The sequence below is a fragment of the Epinephelus moara genome, chromosome 20, assembly GCF_006386435.1.
Source record: "Epinephelus moara isolate mb chromosome 20, YSFRI_EMoa_1.0, whole genome shotgun sequence".
NCBI classification, from domain to species: domain Eukaryota; kingdom Metazoa; phylum Chordata; class Actinopteri; order Perciformes; family Serranidae; genus Epinephelus; species Epinephelus moara.
In genome coordinates, this window is record NC_065525.1 from 38125521 (window position 1) to 38143812 (window position 18292).

The 18292-nt window shown below is 43.6% G+C and overlaps 1 protein-coding gene across 2 annotated transcripts in view; it reads left to right on the forward strand.

Annotated features, from left to right (window-relative positions):
• LOC126408619 (carbohydrate sulfotransferase 8-like) overlaps positions 1-18258 on the forward strand; it is a 69143-nt gene extending 50885 nt beyond the window's left edge. Inside the window, exons 3-4 of one of the 2 annotated variants that reach the window (XM_050074286.1) lie at positions 16737-16777; positions 17183-18258. In XM_050074286.1, coding sequence (XP_049930243.1) covers positions 16737-16777; positions 17183-18220 — 1079 coding nt within the window. In that variant the 3' untranslated portion in view covers positions 18221-18258. Of the gene's footprint in view, positions 1-16736; positions 16778-16866; positions 17014-17182 lie in introns of those variants that run through there. The other variant, XM_050074287.1, reaches the window with a different exon arrangement.
• The last annotated feature ends 34 nt before the right edge of the window (positions 18259-18292 follow it).

Consider the following 18292-nt stretch of genomic DNA (forward strand, 5'->3'; position numbering starts at 1 on the left):
AACTCTTGACACTGTAACAACCCCCACCACACGCACACACACAGACACACACACACACACAAAAACAACACATCTTAAGACCCTCCCCCAACACACACACGCATGCAATAGCAATGGCAATAACAATGGCAACAATATGACAACAATAACAACAACAACGAGACATTCTGAGCCTCAATAAAGTCTAAATATTAATACTTTAAACATGAAAAAATGTTTATTTTAATGGATTTTTCTCTCTTGTTATTTTTCTTTGTCTTACTTCTTTTTGGGAGATAATGACACTTTAAGGTTTGAACTACAGCTCCCATGATGCTTTTTTGGATGTACAACCTGTGTGTCCATTCATAGTGAGCAGAATGATGTGTGAGCAGTTCCTCTTTGCAGTGTACCCATGAATGTACACACAACTATCACATGATTAATTTGATGCTAATGAAAAGTTGTAATTCCTCCTCTTCTGTGATCCCTAAGTGGATTTATGGAGGTTTATTCTGGATGGACTTCAGACATAATGAGAAGTCACACTGAATGATATCAACATGTGTTTCATGTCTTCACTGAGTGATGAAGAAGTTATGAAAAGGAGACTTTTGGCCTGAGCTGCATCAATCTGTCTCTCAGTGTTGTAAAGTATCTGAACCTCCTCCAGGATCTGTGTGTCTCTGCTGCAGCTCCACCGGCTGACAAACTACAATCACCAACTTCCTGTTGTTTTCACCTGTGCCTTTCACCTCGTACAGTGTCACCTCTCCTGTGCCTCTCCTGTGAGGATGGGAAGGACCCTGTTCCTCCTCGTTCCCTCTGGTTCCTCCTTTTCCTTGTGGTTCTTTGGGCCCTCCTGAATAAAAGGAGTTCAGTGTGAATTCAGTAGGCAGGGGGATGAGGAGAACATTGTTCCTCCTGGTTCTGTGGTTCCTGCCAACTATAGGGAGTTCAGTGTGAGTTCAGCAGGTGGGAGGATGTAAATCTGTCTGTCACTCGTCTTTAAATAATTCTGCTGAGTCAGACGAACATGACAACAGCAGCTGCAGCACCCTGACACCTCAGCAGGATGTGTGTGTGTGTGTGTGTGCTCCTGTAATGCTAACACAATGCTAACACAATGCTAACAGCTCCTGCGGGTTTACAGTATTAATGTAAGAATGGATGTGGAGTGTGGAGCCGGGAGATACGGAGAGGCTTCAGTGTGTGTTACTGATGACTGAAGAAGAAGTGTGTGTGTGTGTGTGTGTGTGTGTGTGTTGAGGTGTGTGTGTGAGCAGAGTTGTGATGTATTGTTCACAGAGCAGCAGCGACTACAGCAGCAGCTGATTAGACAGAAACAGTTTCTACAGGCCGACCTGTAAACACACCTTCGCTCTGCTGGATGTTCATTTCTCTTTCAGATGTCTTTTTGTGGTTTGATTCTGTCATAAAACAACAAATATTCCTAGACAAACATACAGATATAATCCTACATGAAGACGCAGAGAAACTAAACAAACACAGTTTAACAAACTATCAAACTAACTGTTGTTGTTCTGAGTTCAGTTTAATTGATCCAGATCAAGAAAACCTCTAATCCACTTTAGTCTTGGTTCATGTTCACACTGAGTTATTGTGTCTATTGTGGCAGGTGATGGGGGGCCAGTGTACTGGGAGCAGCAATGGAGAAGGACCTGTCCCCCCAGGATTTGTGCTTGGTCCAGGTGGGAGGGGGGCAAGAGGTTGGCATTGGCACAGTGCAGTGTGCAGGTGGGAGAGTGACGATGGGGGAGCTCAGACAGGTAGTGTAGGGCCTGGTTATTCAGGGCTTTGTATGTTATGAGGAGGATTTTGAAGTGGATTCTCTGGGGGATGGTGAGCCAGTGGAGGTTATGGAGAACGGGGGGTGATGTGGTCACAGGTGCGAGAGTGGATGAGTAGCCGAGCAGCAGAGTTTTGGATATACTGGAGCTTATTGAGGATTTTTGAAGATGAGCCGTAGAGTAGACTGTTGCAGTAGCCCAGACAGGAGGTGATGAAGGCGTGGATGAGGGTTTCTGCAGCTGAGAAGGAGCGGGATGGACAGAGGCGGGTGATGTTCTTGAGGTGAAAGAAGGCTGTTTTGGTGATGTGTTAAATGTGAAGGTCGGAGGAGAGGGATTGATCATGGAGCCAGAAGGACACAGAGAGACCGAAACGTCCTCTGCAGGACAGACAGACAGTGTCTCAGTAAGAGGATCTCACAGAGCAGTAAAGACACAGACATGACATCATGATATGAATACGTAAAACTCTGAGCTGAGGACACGTCCTGTGTTTATTCTGCAGACGACTTCTGATCATCAGACAGTAAATCGTTTTTATCTGTCTGCTCAGTGAAGAGTCCCAGTACACTGTAAAAAATGTTTGATTCAGTCTCACGTTCGGCCTTCAGGAACAAAACAACAAAGAAATCAGTTCAGACTCAGTGAAACTCTTCATCTTGTTCCCACCGAGAGCTGCACGGATCCGTCCGTCAACAGAAAATTAGATTTTAATCATCAGTGAATCATTGAAGTCTTTTGTTAAAGTCATTTGTTGTTTGCAGCTTCTTTTTTATACAGTAAACTGAAAATCACACTGAAACATATTTGATTCATAAATATATGCATATAGTGTTGTGAGGTGCGACAGTTTAGTTAACCTCAGATGATAAACAGCAGGAGAAAGAGTATCTCACACACACACACATGCACACTTCAGATGAGGTCACCTGAATGTTTTTATGACCTCAGATCAGTATTTGTCTTTTTGCCACAGTAAAAACCTTCCTGCAGCGCTGAACCCTTTCTGTTATATTTTTTATATCTGATATTACTGTGTGATGAAGACGTGTGTGGAGCGTCTGTGTGAAGATATCTGTTAGAATGACCTCATGTTTGCAAAGCCTCATGGGAGCCAGGTGATAAATCCAGGTGTATTTTTAGAGGCTTACCTCAGTGCTTCCGCTGCCGTGGGTGTTAATGTGATCCCCCTCTTCATCATCTTCATCCTCCAGATGTGTGAGTCTGTGAATAATCTCCTTTAATGAGAAGCAACACTAATGAGCTGCAGCGACTCTTATACAGCAGGATTTATACATCTTTAGGACACACAGTGAACAGCAGCATGCAGCACTACTACATACATGCAGTACTCTCAGGTTTGAAGTATTCTTGATAGAGATATTGTCTGCCTCTCAGAAATGCTCACTGTTATTTCCTACAGTGAGGTGACGTCTTCAAATGTCTCAATTTGTCCAAAACTCACATTTGTTCAGTTTACTGTGAAATAAAACCAGAGATGAGGAAAGATTTCAGTCTTTTACTTATCTAAAAACAGCAGCATCACACTGTGAAAATACTTACAATACATGCTGTGTTCAAAATCAGCAACAAAAAGTACTTGAGACAAGATAAGGCTTTCTTGGTCCTCAGAGGGAAAATTGAGGTGTGGAGGAGGAGGAGAAGGAGGAGGAAGAAGCTTAATATGTAAATACTCAAGCAAAGTACAAGTACATCAAATTGTACTTAAGTGCCATCTTGAGTAAATATATAAGAGGCAAGCAGAAGGAGTGAGGTGAGCTGTGGTGTCATCTTAATGTTGAGCAGCACGCTGCGTCTCCTCTGGTTCATGCTGTTCTTCATGTTGACTTTTTAAATGTCCTTCAGAGGAAGTGATGCGGTGACTCACTGTCTGTCCTCATGTTTACTTTGAGAAGACATCAGCAGATCAGAGTCCCTCAGAGAGTTACAGTCAGCTCGCACACATTAATATCAATGACACGCCAACCATCACATACACACACACACACACATACACACACATTACAACCATCAAAACTGTATGTACAGCATGGTCAGTACAGAGTGGTGCAGGAATGAGTCCTAAAACCCAGAAATAACTTCCTGTTCCCTCGTCTTGAGGTCAGTGGGGTTTTGAAAGAGACTTTTACATTTTGTTCTGACATTAAATACATAAATAAATATCCCTCTGTGAATTCTGAGGCTTTTATGTGTCTTACAGAAGGCGGTTGTTATCAAGTGGCTAAATGAGACTACAGAACATCATCACGCCGAACACAGATTTACAGCCTTGTTGTAGTGATTATAAAGTCATGTGACTGTTGTGTAGTTTGTTTATAGCCTTACGTTAGCTTTTTACCTCTGGCGATTGCATTTAGACTTCAAAAATCATGAAAGTGGTTTTCATCAGTGAAGATTATCTTGCCGAACAAAATGTGTAAGTATCATAAACTTTTGTTTCTCACTGCGCTTACTGTCTGCAGTAATCCAAAATCCAATGCAGAAATCCTGCAGACTTTTTGACGAGGGAACCAGAGTAACGCTTACTTCTGTGTCCGCCTATCAAAAAGCATCACCCCTGCACCACTCTATTATGGGAAGGTTTAATCACAGATGTGTCATGTGATCTGATGAGAAACAGAGATTCACTGAGATGATTCAGGTCATTTGTCTTTTACCTCACTGCTCACAAGTTTTTAAAATAACTTGAAGGGATCAGGACTTTTTGTTTATTTATGATTTAAAGGTCACATATTACGCAAAATGCACTTTACCATGGGTTTCTGACAAAAGTGTGTGTCCATAGCCTGTCTACAGAGCCCTCAAAAATGAGAAAAGTCCATCCTCTCCCTCTTTTGTTTGCTCCACCTCTCAGAAAACTCACACAGGCAAATCTGAGATTTTCCCTGCATAACGTCATATGGGGAAATAACACCTCCCCAGGATGGGTAACACTTGCCCTGCTAGGTCTTCGTTCTGCCCACTGAACATGCCTCGCTGCCGCCCTCGTTCATCACCTCACAAACGGCGGCTCTGGTAAAACAAAGATGATGCAGGTGCTAGCGAAAGCCTTTTTTTCACTCCCTGCGTCTGAGGATCTGAAGACCCAGCGGATTAATTTTTTTATGTAAATATTCCCACAACAGTGTTGAATGTTTGTGCTAAACCATTTCATTTCAAACAAGAGCCGATACAAAGCAGGATTCACTACATTTCTGAAGATAAAGCATGGATCAGTACTGACTGTCCGTGACCTAACTTCAAATGCAAGAGCTTTAGGTTTTACCATTTTCTGCTCATCTACTGATGATCTCTTTTTTACTGTCTTCCAACATTTTATTGAAGACATGATGAGCTGGTGAATTGTAAAGTAATAAGCAGATTCATTGATAGTGAAATAATAGTTAGTTACAGCTCTCACAGTCATATATTATTCCATCAGTTTTCATGGTACAATAAGCGTCTCAGAAAATATTGCGTTTTTTATGGTATCACACTGTTACAGCATTATTATTGTTCTAATTCAAAATGACGCTTAAAGGAATGAAAACAGAAGGGTTATCTTTGGTTGAACAAACATTTTATTACTATTATTGAAACTTAAAACCATTTTATAAGTAAAAGTTTGTGTAAAAAGTAAAATAAAGTTGAGATTGATCGCTTCAACCCTGTTTGAGACCATTTTTTAAAATGGAAGTTTGTGTAAAAAGTCTCTCCTTTGAAAATAACTAAAATAAAGCTGAGATTCTTCGTCCAGTTGCATTTTTTTTCAATATCATAGATAAGCAAATGAAAACAGTATGATAACCGTCAGTTAGGTTTACCAGTATACAGTTGCAACCCTAGTTCCTGTCTTTGGTGTCTTAGAGTTTCTGTTTTTTGTTTGAAATCCCAGTAAACTGCAAATTTTAACAAGACACTTTAAGACGTCAGCTCTAAAACTGTTTCAGTGATTTCTGACATTTTGATGACCAAGTTATGAATCCATTCATGGAGGAAGTAATCACTGATGACTAAAGGAATGAATTGTTGCAGCTCTATGACATATTCAGACAAATACCACTTCATATGTCACTATATAAATCTAAAAATACAACTTCCTGCTTCTTCTCAGAGTAAACTGATTACATTTACATTTAAATAGGTCAACTTGGATATTTGATAACACAAATAATCAAAGAAGTGATTGAGAAAATGTTCTGCAGATGAATCTGTAAAGAAAATAATCCTTAGTTGTAATTTAAAACATTTTTCTGTCTATATTAAGAACTGAAATCAGTTATTAAATCTAAATTGAGTGCAGTGTGATGCAGTGAACATGTGAACATGTGTCTGGCTGCTGCAGGCTTTATTTTATTGGTCCTGACCTCTGTGCACAGGATCAATATAGAACACAAAGACATGTTTCATTTGGAGACAGTCTTAATCTTTCCAAACTGTGCTGCTGTAACATGGAGCTCATTCATGGCGAATGCTCTGACACTAAACCTCCAGTGAAGATCACAGTTTAATCTGACTCGTCTCACAGGAGGACTCGTCTCTCTGAGGACCTCTTTATTTCCACCGGCTGATAAAAAGCAGTGAAGCACTGAGGCCGAGCTCAGCAGATCTGAGGCCAGCAGAGCTGAACTCAGTACAGAGGAAGGAGAGATATGTGGGGACTGATTATGGACCCATATCTGAACAGGATCTGGTAACTGATGTAAGATTTATGTCTCATAGAAAGATGAAGAACCAGGTGTGTTAATCCCTGTGACTCCTCCCTCTGCTTCACACATTAGAAACAACTCACGTGTCTGTCGCTGCATTAACAAAATTACTTGTGTTATAAATAAACAGATATTAAAGTGGACTAGCAGTATACTGCTCAAACACAACACATGGCTTCACACTTTTAGTTTCAGTGTTTCTGAGGTTGAGAGCTCGAGCTGATCTAAAGGCTCAGACACACCAAACCGACTTCAGGGAACTACAGAATCCCCCTGCTGCTTCGTCTACACAATGCCTGTGTCTCGGCCAAAAAGTTGCACATGAACACACCGCAAAGACAACCGCCGAACTTGGCAACAAATAACTCTCCACACCAGCAGATGGCGCTCATCTGTAATCATACAACAAGGGAAACTGGAGGTTGTCATGACCCTTCAAGCTGCCTAAATTCATGTTTATTTGTCATCCCTGTTTCCTGTTTTATTTTGGAAACCATTGTCCGAACCATAGTCTCGTTTCAGATCCCACGTCCTGTCAAGTTTCCCTCCTTTATGATTAGTTGCCTCACCCTAATGTGTTTCACCTGTGTCTCACTGTCTCCCTTGTCTTAGTTTGTTTAAATCCCTGTCTTCCCCTCCTTTGTCGCCAGATCGTCTTTACTTTTTTGGGAAAGTTAGAGCGTTTCCCTTGTGTTCCTTCTGAGTATGTTTTTGACTGTTTTTTACCTTTGTCTGCGTAACTGATCACCTGTGTACCGACTTGAGCCTTATCGAAGACCTTGAACTTTTATCCAAGTCTGTGAGTCTACTTTGTGAGTCCATCGGTAGTTTGTACTTGACAGAAGACCGTCTTAATGCTAGCTAGCCAGTTTGGACATTAACAAAACAATCTGATGTTGAACGAACAAAGCATATATGTCATGCGCCAGTTACGACAACACAAACCATCAGGAAATTTTTCTGCTTACCTTATGTAACAAGTTTGTTTTGGTCTCACTCCCTCTTGATGTTAGCTCTTTGTTTACTTTCCTCACTTCCGTTTCTCTTCTTGTGCGCTGAGCTGAACTACCAGTCAGAGCGATTTCATTCACCAGTGGGCTCCACCGAAGCCAACGCTGATTCAACATGATGAATTGGCAGAAAAAAAGCCAACCTAGCGCCAACAAGGGCCAATGGTGTGGGACACGCCGTAGCAACAAGGGCCACGGACACTCACTGTTGGCCGACCGTTGGCTTGGTGTCAGGGCCACAAGAGAGTTTGCTGTTTCCTGTTTGAGAGCTTCCTGTGATCTTTTTGATGGTGTCTCTGCCCATTTGATGTGTGACGTATCATATTTTACTTTTCTTTGTGAATCCTGTTTTGTTATTGTTGAAAATCACGTTAAGGATGTCACCTCATTTAAGGATAAAAGTAGATGGTTTTAGTTTTCCTTTGCTTCCTTCAGACCTGTGAACAATTTATAAAACACTGACATGAAATAAACCTTCAGTTGAGTCTGAGCTCCTGAAAGCTCACTGTGGAGATACGAGCTCTCCCTGTGACAGCGATGATGCACAGTGCCATCATTAGTGAGCTGCGTTCTCAGGTCAGCGCGGCCTCAGCTGTGCTGTAGTACGGCTGAGGCTGATTGGCTACAGCAGGTGCTGAGCTCCGTGAAAATGCGGCATGCTGGGTAATTAAGTGTAGTCCTGTGGGAGGCGGGGTCAGGAGTCAGTAAACACACCTGTACAACCTCAGCTGCTGTTCGGCTAGAGTTAGCAAAGTTAGCACTTCTCTGCAAAAGTTGTTGCTGCAGCAGTTTGTGGAGTCACTGTGTGTGTGTGTGCGTGTGTGTGTGTGTGTGTGTGTGTGTGCTGCAGTGGAGCACCATGTGACTGAATACAGAAAGTGATGTCAGTTTAACAGGATACAGGTTAATTAACTGATGTCAGAGCTGGATCAAAACATCATTTATGACAGGACAGTTGGATCAGTCTGAGGCAGCTGTTCCTAATAAACTGATTACATCAAATAAATACTATTACGTATTAAATCCACAACAGACACTAACCTGCAGGGTGCCCAGTAGCTCAGTGGGTAGAGCGGGCACCCCATGTACAAAGGCTGTGTCCTTGCCATAGTGACCACGGGCTCGATTCCAGCTTGTGTGCCTTCGCTGCATGGCGCCCCTCGCTCTGCCCCCTTCACGCTTCAAACTGTCCTGTCATTGAAGACAAAACAGGCCAAAAAAATAGCCTTAAAAAATGTACCTGCTGTATTCATCTTTAATAATAATTCACTTCAAATAATGAATTCAACATAATGTTAACTACAGCGCTGTTGAAACGAAAAGGTTTGTAGAAACATCCAATGCCAACATTAATTCTGCTGATTGAGTTGAAGAGGAAGCTACGAATGTTGTGGTGGAAGGGCTGAGAAATGTCAAACATAGCGAGGCGAACGGCAAGTGGACAAAGCTGGGGTTGACTTTTACTTTCACTGGTCATTCTGTAAAAAAACAAAACAAAAAAAAAAAACATCATCCTGCAGAGTTTATCTTGAAGATTAATAATGATACTGATTAACAGACCATATTCTGTGACCTTCATCATCAGTTGGTCTCTCAGGACCTGAACTTGCATTTTGGGTGATCCGATCACAGGTGGACAGTACTAAATACAAGTGTAAACAGCCACCAAGACGCATTGTGATCCGAACACCACTTGCCGAGGTAGTCTGGGACGCATTTGACCACATGTCTTTTGTAGTGTAAACACTGATGCGTCCTAATGCGTCCCCAACATGGACTCAAGCACCAAACATGCTCAAACACCAGAGCAACACTGTCACGGTGTGCACGCGTTTCCGAGCAGCTATTTTTCAGGTCACGATGGCTGCACCCTGAGAGTTTAACCAATCACAACTGGCAGATATCTTTCCCTTCCTCTGTAAATAACAGTCTGTGATAAATATGGAGAGGTTAATCAGTTTAATGCAGGGCTGCCAGAGCTTAACATCCGTCCCACAGACTGTATCTTTGGCCTAACACACCTACAAAACAACACCTGGAAGAAGATGAAAGCTGGCACAGAAAAGGCACAAGAGTAGCACCTAGCACGCGACCTTGTGTTTTCCAGGCGGTTAAAGATGTGGCATGTGTACAGGCCCTAATGCTTTACTGTATAACTTACCCATTTTGAGATCCATCGTTTTGCCCTGTGGAACGAGATGTGTTGAAGACTGCCGACAGTGATTATCCCAGCTGTACTGACACAACCACTACCATGACTAACGAGCATGCTACAGAGCAGCTAGCAGCTAGTGTTGACGTAATAACTGTGCACGGGGCAGTAACGAGTGGTCAGCTGGAGACGCATTATAGACACAGGTGTGAAAGGCGATGTGTCTCAGCTGTCCACTTGTGATCAGATCACTCACTCATGTTAATAGCAGGTCTAAACAGGGTCTCAGGTCTTCTGTCCCGCGCTCTACACTGAAAACTAAAAGTGATCATGAGATAGTGGCTGTAACTCTTTAGAAGTGTTTTCGTCAGCAAGTCTTTAAAATCAGTTGAAGACCTGTCCTATTAAAATGTCCTTTATCCCTCAGATGTCTGCTGTTCCTGTCTGTGTTTCCTTCAGACTGCTCAGCTCAGTTTTCTTTTACTTTGATCTCTTCTGTTTTTATTTTTGAACGCTTTCCTTTTAAATTGCCTTTGTTTTTATTGACTGTGTGTTTTAATGGTCCTCTTTGGTGAAGCACTTTGTGGATTTTATCTCTGTGAAAGGTCCTTTACCACATAAATGTATTATCATTATTAATACTAATCATAGACGTCTTCTTTGTCTCTTCTCAGTGACGTAGTTTGAACATTCAGACTGATATTAATGTTGTGTTTTTATGTGTGAACAGTGAAGTTAACTCTGACTAATAGTAATAATAACTGATAAATGAGTAAACAGTGTCTGAGTGTTTCTCAGCTTCAGTACCACTCCAGAGTAAATCCTCTGTGCAGGAACTTTCATCAGCTCTGAGTGGACACTGGAGGAGTGACTGTGATGTATCACCAGCTGCTCCTGCAGACCTCCTCCTCCACCTCCACCTTAGCACCATCTGTGGGGGTGTATTTTTTATTTATTTATGGTTTATCTGATAAGCACAGATACAGAAAACACAGACAAACAGCTATGTCATCAGAGTATCTAACGACGCTTCGTTTCGGCTCCAGGTCGTCTGCAGAGGATCTGGTGGTGCTCGTGACCCCGTGACGCTGTGCTTTCCTCCTCTACTGTCACTGCGACAGACAGTCTGCATCCGAAAAGTGATTTTAACCTTTAACACTCAGGAAATCTGCACATTTAATGTTCAGCAACCTGCTGCAGTTTGTTCTCAGTGTTTGTGACGTCCGTCATATCACACAGTCGCTGTGTTTAGAGTTCAGCTTTAATAATAACTCACACACTGTTTATCTTAATATGATGTCATCGCATCACACACATGCATGACGTCTACAGCGGTGGACACGAAGATATACACAAACACATGAACACACACACACACACACACCTTCTCTCTGTCAGCTGGACTTGGCTGCTGTCTGAGTTCAGTCCGTCAGCAGCAGCAGGTTCTGGCACCTAATCGATGGTGGACGACCTCCGTGTAGGTCAACACACACTGACACACACACACACACACACACACACACATTCTCACATATCAGACTTGATTGAGGAGGTCAGAGGAAGTCTGATGAAGAATAAACAACTACAGGTCCAACACCAATAAAACCAACAACACATGCACACGCACACACACTTTATACTCAGTGACTTTTAAAGGACCATTACAGTGTTTTTTAAAAGTTTTAACCCCACAAAGAAACAGCTCAAACAGTTAAACATAAATCTCTGAGAGTCGCATAATCAGATTACTTCACCTCTCATGTCTGTATGCTAACTGTGAAGCTACGCTAAATTTCATGACTGTCCCTCGCACTCGCCTCAAGACCTGTAGAGATCGTACCTTTGCGGCCGTGGCACCTAAATATTAGAATGCTTTGCCTGTTTCCTCACGGTCTGCTGACTCTGTGATTTCTTTTAAAAGCCAGCTATTAAAATAGCAATATCCTGGTGTGTAAGTCCGACTTTGAGAAATTCCATTTCATACAGTTTCAGTCAGACTAACATGTTAACATGTATTTTAAAAGTCCAGTTTAAGTCGGACTTACACAATAAATCAATTTTCTCTAGTGTCATGTGAATATACTGACTACTGATGAACATGTTATATCTGGTGTGTTTCATCTGTTTTACAGTGTCTACAGGCTCATAGCTGGTTGCCTGGCAACTGGTACAGTTGGCTGTTGTCCCCAACAACAGATGAAATGAGCTCATTGAGAATTATTAACGGGGTTTTCTTTTCAGTCTCATAACGTCAGTTTGTTTTGGTTTGACAGTTTTAGAGAGGAACAATCTCAGCAGGAGTTTTCTGACTGATACTTTATGATTCTACATTTTAATCAGACGACACTCATCATTTAAAACCAGTTTGAGACACATGATGTGTTTGTGAATTGGCTCAGATCTCCATGTCGTGCAGAAGTGAAAATTTAATGTTAGTAGTTAATGTTGATTAAAATAAGTCATTATTGACTTTGGTAGTTGTTTAATATGTTTTCAGGCTGTTTAATCAAATAAAGGTGAGTGATTTCAGTCCATCAAAGAGTCGGACTCTGCAGTCAGGTTACTGTGTTCGTTTCATCAGCAAACAGTGTTTCACGTGTAGTTTAAAGAGACGCTATTAACCCTTTGTGTCCCATTATCACTCTGTAACCTACAGTACAACATCCTGCTGAGAACAGATTCAGATCCACTCATGATAAGATAAGATAAGATAAGATAATCCTTTATTCGTCCCAGCAGGGAAATTTGCAGCATTACAGCAGCAGAGGGATAATGCAAACAGGAAGCAATACAAAAGCAATATATAAGTACGTATTTGTAAAAAGAAAAATACAGGTTCATGTAATTAGCAAACAGTACAAAATACAATGCAATATAATAAGAAATCCATCCATTTTCATCCGCTTATCCGGGGCCAGTTCACGGGGGTAGCAAGCAAAGAAAAGCACCCCAGACGTCCCTCTCCCCACCAACACTTTCCAGCTCCTCCTGGGGGACCCCAAGGTGTTCCCAGGCCAGATGACATATGTAATCCCTCCAGCGTGTCCTGGGTCTACCCCAGGGCCTCTTACCAGTGGGACGTGCCTGGAACACCAGCAGGCACCCAGGAGGCATCCTGATCAGATGCCTGAACCACCTCGACTGACCCCTTTCAATGTGAAGGAGCAGCGGCTCTACTCTGAGCTCTCTCTGGATGTCTGAGCTCCTCACCCTATCTCTAAGGCTGAGCCCAGCCACCCCACAGAGGAAACTCATTTCGGCCACTTGTATCTGCGACGTCATTGTTGCGGTCACTACCCAGAGCTTATGACCATAGGTGAGGGTTGGGACATAGATGGACCGGTAAATAAAGCTTCATCTTCCGGCTCAGCTCTCCGTTCACAACAATGGTCCAGCGCAGCACCTGCTCCACCACAGATGCCGCCCTGAACCACCAATCCATCTCACGCTCCATTCTACCCTCACTCGTGAACAAGACCCTGAGATACTTTCACAGCACCATAACCGTCTCAGATTCTACGTCTAGTTGCATTTTTTTCAATATCTTAGATAAGCAAATGTACACGGTATGATAACAGTGAACTTATATATCACAGTATACCTTGAAGCCGGTTAATCACTGCAACCCTACTTTGACCAATCAGAGCTCAGACAGCTGTATGCAGTAAACATGGTGAAGAGAAAGAGGAGTGAACAGAGTCTTTTCAGAATCTATTGTTTGTTTATGTTCTTGTTCCCAGAAGTCTGTCTTTAATCGACATCATGCACATTGTGAAAGTCGAGGACCGATGTGTAGTCTGTCATGTCTCTCAGCACAGTCACGACAAGAAGTTATGACTCTATAATCTCCTGATCTGACACAGTGATCATTGAAACAGACAGAGACATGATGCAGCCTGAACCTGATGTCAGATATTGTTACATTAAATTAATGAATGATGATGTGGATCAGTCAGACACTGAATGTGAACACAACTGTCGTCATGGAGTCAGGTTGTGTTTGTGCTGCTGCCACGTTCAGCTGTGATCTCAGGATCAGTCGGATGTTTGCTTTGTGTTGTGCTCACGGTGAGGTGCAGTCTGGGTAATAAATAACCAGGAGGAGCATGATGCCGCTAACCTTCAGAGTCAGGAAGCTGCTGAGAGGCCATCTGGAGCTCTGTGTCAGTGTGTGTGTGTGTGTGTGTGTGTGTGTGTGTGTTTCCTAGTTAAGATTCAGTGATGCTGCCAGAGTTATTTAGAGCATCATCTGCCTCCTGTTGAGTGTTGTCAACAGAGTGTGTGTTCACTTCGTCTGTTCAGAGAAACTCACACACTCATTACAGGAAGGAGGTTCCTTTCAAAATAAGACAACATCATACTGTCACTTAACATGTGAACGTATGGAAACACATGTGACTGATGCAGTGTGATGTCAGCTCAGTAACTCATCAGGTTCTGAAACATTTTAGTTTTTTAAAGCGTTAAAAAAAATAAAACTGTTCAGCATACCTGAGCAGGTAGAGTACAGAGTACCTGAGCAGGTAGAATACAGAGTACCTGAGCAGGTAGAATACAGAGTACCTGAGCAGAGAATACAGAGTACTGAGCAGGTAGAATACAGATTACCTGAGCAGGTAGAGTACAGCGTACCTGAGCAGGTAGAGTACAGTGTACCTGAGCAGGTAGAGTACAGCGTACCTGAGCAGGTAGAGTACAGGGTACCTCAGCAGGTAGAGTACAGTGTACCTGAGCAGGTAGAATACAGTGTACCTGAGCAGGTCGAGTACAGAGTACCTGAGCAGGTAGAATACAGGGTACCTGAGCAGGTCGAGTACAGAGTACCTGAGCAGGTAGAGTACAGGGTACCTGAGCAGGTAGAGTACAGAGTACCTGAGCAGGTAGAGGACAGGGTACCTGAGCAGGTAGAGTACAGTGTACCTGAGCAGGTAGAGGACAGAGTACCTGAGCAGGTAGAGTACAGCGTACCTGAGCAGGTAGAGTTGCAACTAGTTTATCAAATAATGATTTCAGTCATTTTACAGCCTTTGAACTGAGATGATTTTTTAATCAGGCTGCACCTAAAGATCAGTGTCATCGTCAGTTAGTCTGATGATTGTTTTCTAAGTTTAGTTGTTTAGTCTGTCAGATGTCAGAAAATGAAAACATCCAGTGAAAAACATACGCCACAATTTCTGAATTCATGATAGTTGCCAATTATTTTTCTGTCAACTGATTAATCGATTAAATTAATCATCACTGCAGCTCAAACTCATAATGAAAATAATTTGTTTCAGCCACAGTCTGAAGAAGAAGAAAAAGAAATCCATGGCTACATTTTATCAGTAATTTCTGACATTTATTTAACAATGAATGGATTAATTGAGAAACTCAGCAGCTGATGAATCAGGTTATAAAAGAAGAGCTGCAGAAGGTTCAGGTGAGGGATGAGTCTCTGTGAGGACGCTGTCAGACCTTCACCTGGATTAAAGCATTTATTATTCACACACACACACACACACCATCAGTCTGTCTTTGTCTGGCGCACGCACACACACACACACACACACACACACACACACACACACAGACATAGCTCCATCTGTAATATACTCCATCTCTCGTGCTGCCTTCGGGGCAGCTGCCTCTCCACAATGTTTCAGCTCCACTGCACAAACATGTTTCCTGTAAGACGACCCTCAGCAGATAAAAACCCATCATCACAGACATTTGTTTATTCATTTATTCACTTTAACCCATTCATCCACACACACACACACACACACACAGACATAGCTCCATCTGTAATATACTCCATCTCTCGTGCTGCCTTCGGGGCAGCTGCCTCTCCACAATGTTTCAGCTCCACTGCACAAACATGTTTCCTGTAAGACGACCCTCAGCAGATAAAAACCCATCATCACAGACATTTGTTTATTCATTTATTCACTTTAACCCATTCATCCAGACCACAGTGTCCACAGTGCTGCCGTGTGTCGGTCCTCAGGAGGAGCCTCAGGCTGTGGACTCACTGACTCATCCTGCCGTTTAATAGTAAAGACACACCGGTGGTCCACACACACTCGTCAGGTGTTCCCTCACTGTTAGCTTTAGCATTTAGCTTTTTGTTACAGTGGAACAAACTACACGTTCATCTGTGTCATGACTGTGTGGGGGGTTACATCACATTCATCCCAGCATGCCTCTGTGCACCTTCTACCTGAACAGACGTTACAATAAAAGCACCTCTGGGAGATTTACATCCAGTGAGACTTATTTCATTATAAGTTGTGGGAAAAGATTAAGTTTTTTAATTTTTCCACTGTAAATATTTAATGTAATGTATTTCGAAAATGTCTGAAAACACATTTAGGTGTGAAGACAAAATTTTAGATGAAAACATTTATCACATTTACTTGTTTTACTTGTACATTTAAAGTGTAAATAGCTTTAACTCCTCATTATGACTGCACAGTATAACGTCTATAGAATAAAGAACATCAGTGTTGTGATTGGTTCCCTATGAGCCTCACTGTCTTTGTGAAGTTCTGTCTACCACCGGGTTCGATCTCCCGGGAAAACGAAGGCTCTGTTAACGGCACAAAGGAAGTAGGTCAACCATTGAGCAACTAAAACAGGAATAAGACGGCGCTTCAGTTTTCCCCTGGTAGCTATTAGTAGCTATCCTCCGATACTAAAGAGAATCACTGTCAGATCTCTACACGTTCTAACATCAGTAGGAACAAACTGTGTTGGTGGTAGTTAAACTCAAACAGGAAGAGATCCGGTCGTCTTGGTGACGTCAGCACCAATGATAAGACCACTCAGAAACACTAGAGGCTGTAAAAGTTGAAAAGTTTCTTAATAAACTGTCTGCTCCTGCTGATAAACATTTAAATATCACAGTTTTGGATTCAAATAACTGGTTTGATTATCTTTCTGCTGCTTTACTCTGATGACGTGATGTAAATGTGAGGTTATTGTCCAGGTAATGATCCTGCTGAAGGTTAAACTGTCTCCAGATCTGTCGTCCTCTGGTATCAGCAGCTCTCATTATCAAAGGTCTCATGTGTTGTTTGTCTCTGTGTCTCTGCAGGTGTCAACGTGCTGGTGGCTCCCAGGTGGCCTGTTGAGAAGGTGAGCCAGCTGCAGCTCTGACTCCTCACACTGGGGACACACAGGCTGAGGACACACAGACAGGTTGAGGACGCAAAGACAGACTGAGGACAGACTAGCTGGAGACACACAGACAGGCTGGGGACTCAGGACCAGACAGACTCAGAGGGGGACACATGGGGGGACAGCTACACCTGCTGGACACTCAGAGCATTACAACACATGCACACTACAGACGGTCAGCAGTCAGTCTTCAGGTCAGAGACAGAGATTCAGGTTCATGTCGGCACTGATCTTTCAACCAATCTCAGATCAAACTCCACACTGAGCAGGTGTCACTGTTATTATAATGACATAATTAACATCATAATTAAAGTGTGTGTGTGTGTGTGTGTGTGTGTGTGTGTGTGTGTGTGTGTGTGGTAGGATGTGGTGACGGACAGCGCAGCAGCTGCAGATCAGCCTGCAGGGAAGTTTGAAGTCTCCTCTGAGTCTCTGTCGGAGCTTCAGGACTCAGTCGGCTCAAAACAGCCGGTCACCAAACGTCACAGGAAGTTGCTCCTGAAGAATCCCAACTCTTCCAGCGCTCCTGCAGGTAGAGAGGAGAAGCTACATTTGCTGCAGCATCAGAGGCTTGCAGAGACGCAGGCGTCCCGGCGCCGCCTGCTGGCTGACGTCTGTGCCAAATACCAGCCGGGCGTCACTGAGCGGCGTGTGTCTCAGCGGCAGGTGTCCCGGGTGTACGTGGAGGACCGGTCCAGGCTGCTTTACTGCGAGGTGCCCAAAGCTGGCTGCTCCAACTGGAAGCGGGTGCTGATGGTGTTGGGTGGCAGCGCCACCTCCACACGAGACATTCCTCATGACGCGGCGCATTACGCCAACCACCTGCGGCGGCTGGAGAGCTACGACCGCGCTGGCATCGCAGAGAGACTTCGCTCCTACACCAAAGTGTTGTTCGTTAGGGAGCCCTTTGAGCGTCTGGTGTCAGCCTTCCGGGACAAGTTTGAGAGTCCGAACTCGTACTACCACCCAGTCTTTGGACGCCCAATCATCTCCAGATACCGCGCCAATGCCACGCGCACTGCCCTGCGCACAGGCGCCGGTGTCACCTTCAGGGAGTTCGTGCAGTACCTGCTGGATGTGCGGCGGCCGGTGGGGATGGACATCCACTGGGAGCCCATCAGTCAGCTGTGTAACCCCTGCCTCCTCAGGTACAACTTCATCGGCAAGTTTGAGAACCTGGAGGAAGAAGCCAACTTCCTGCTGCAGAACGTCGGAGCACCGAGGAACCTCACGTTCCCCGACTTCAAAGACAGGAACCCCCGAGCTGAGAGGACTTCCTCCAAAATTACCCAGAGGTATTTCTCACAGCTCAACGCCACCGAGCGGCAGAAGGCCTTCGACTTCTACTACATGGACTACCTGATGTTCAACTACCCCAAACCGTTCAAAGACCTGCACTGAGGACGGGACTAGACCTGGGGGGGTCACTGAGGACAGGACCTGGGGGAGGGCTGGGGCCTGAGTCCATGACCT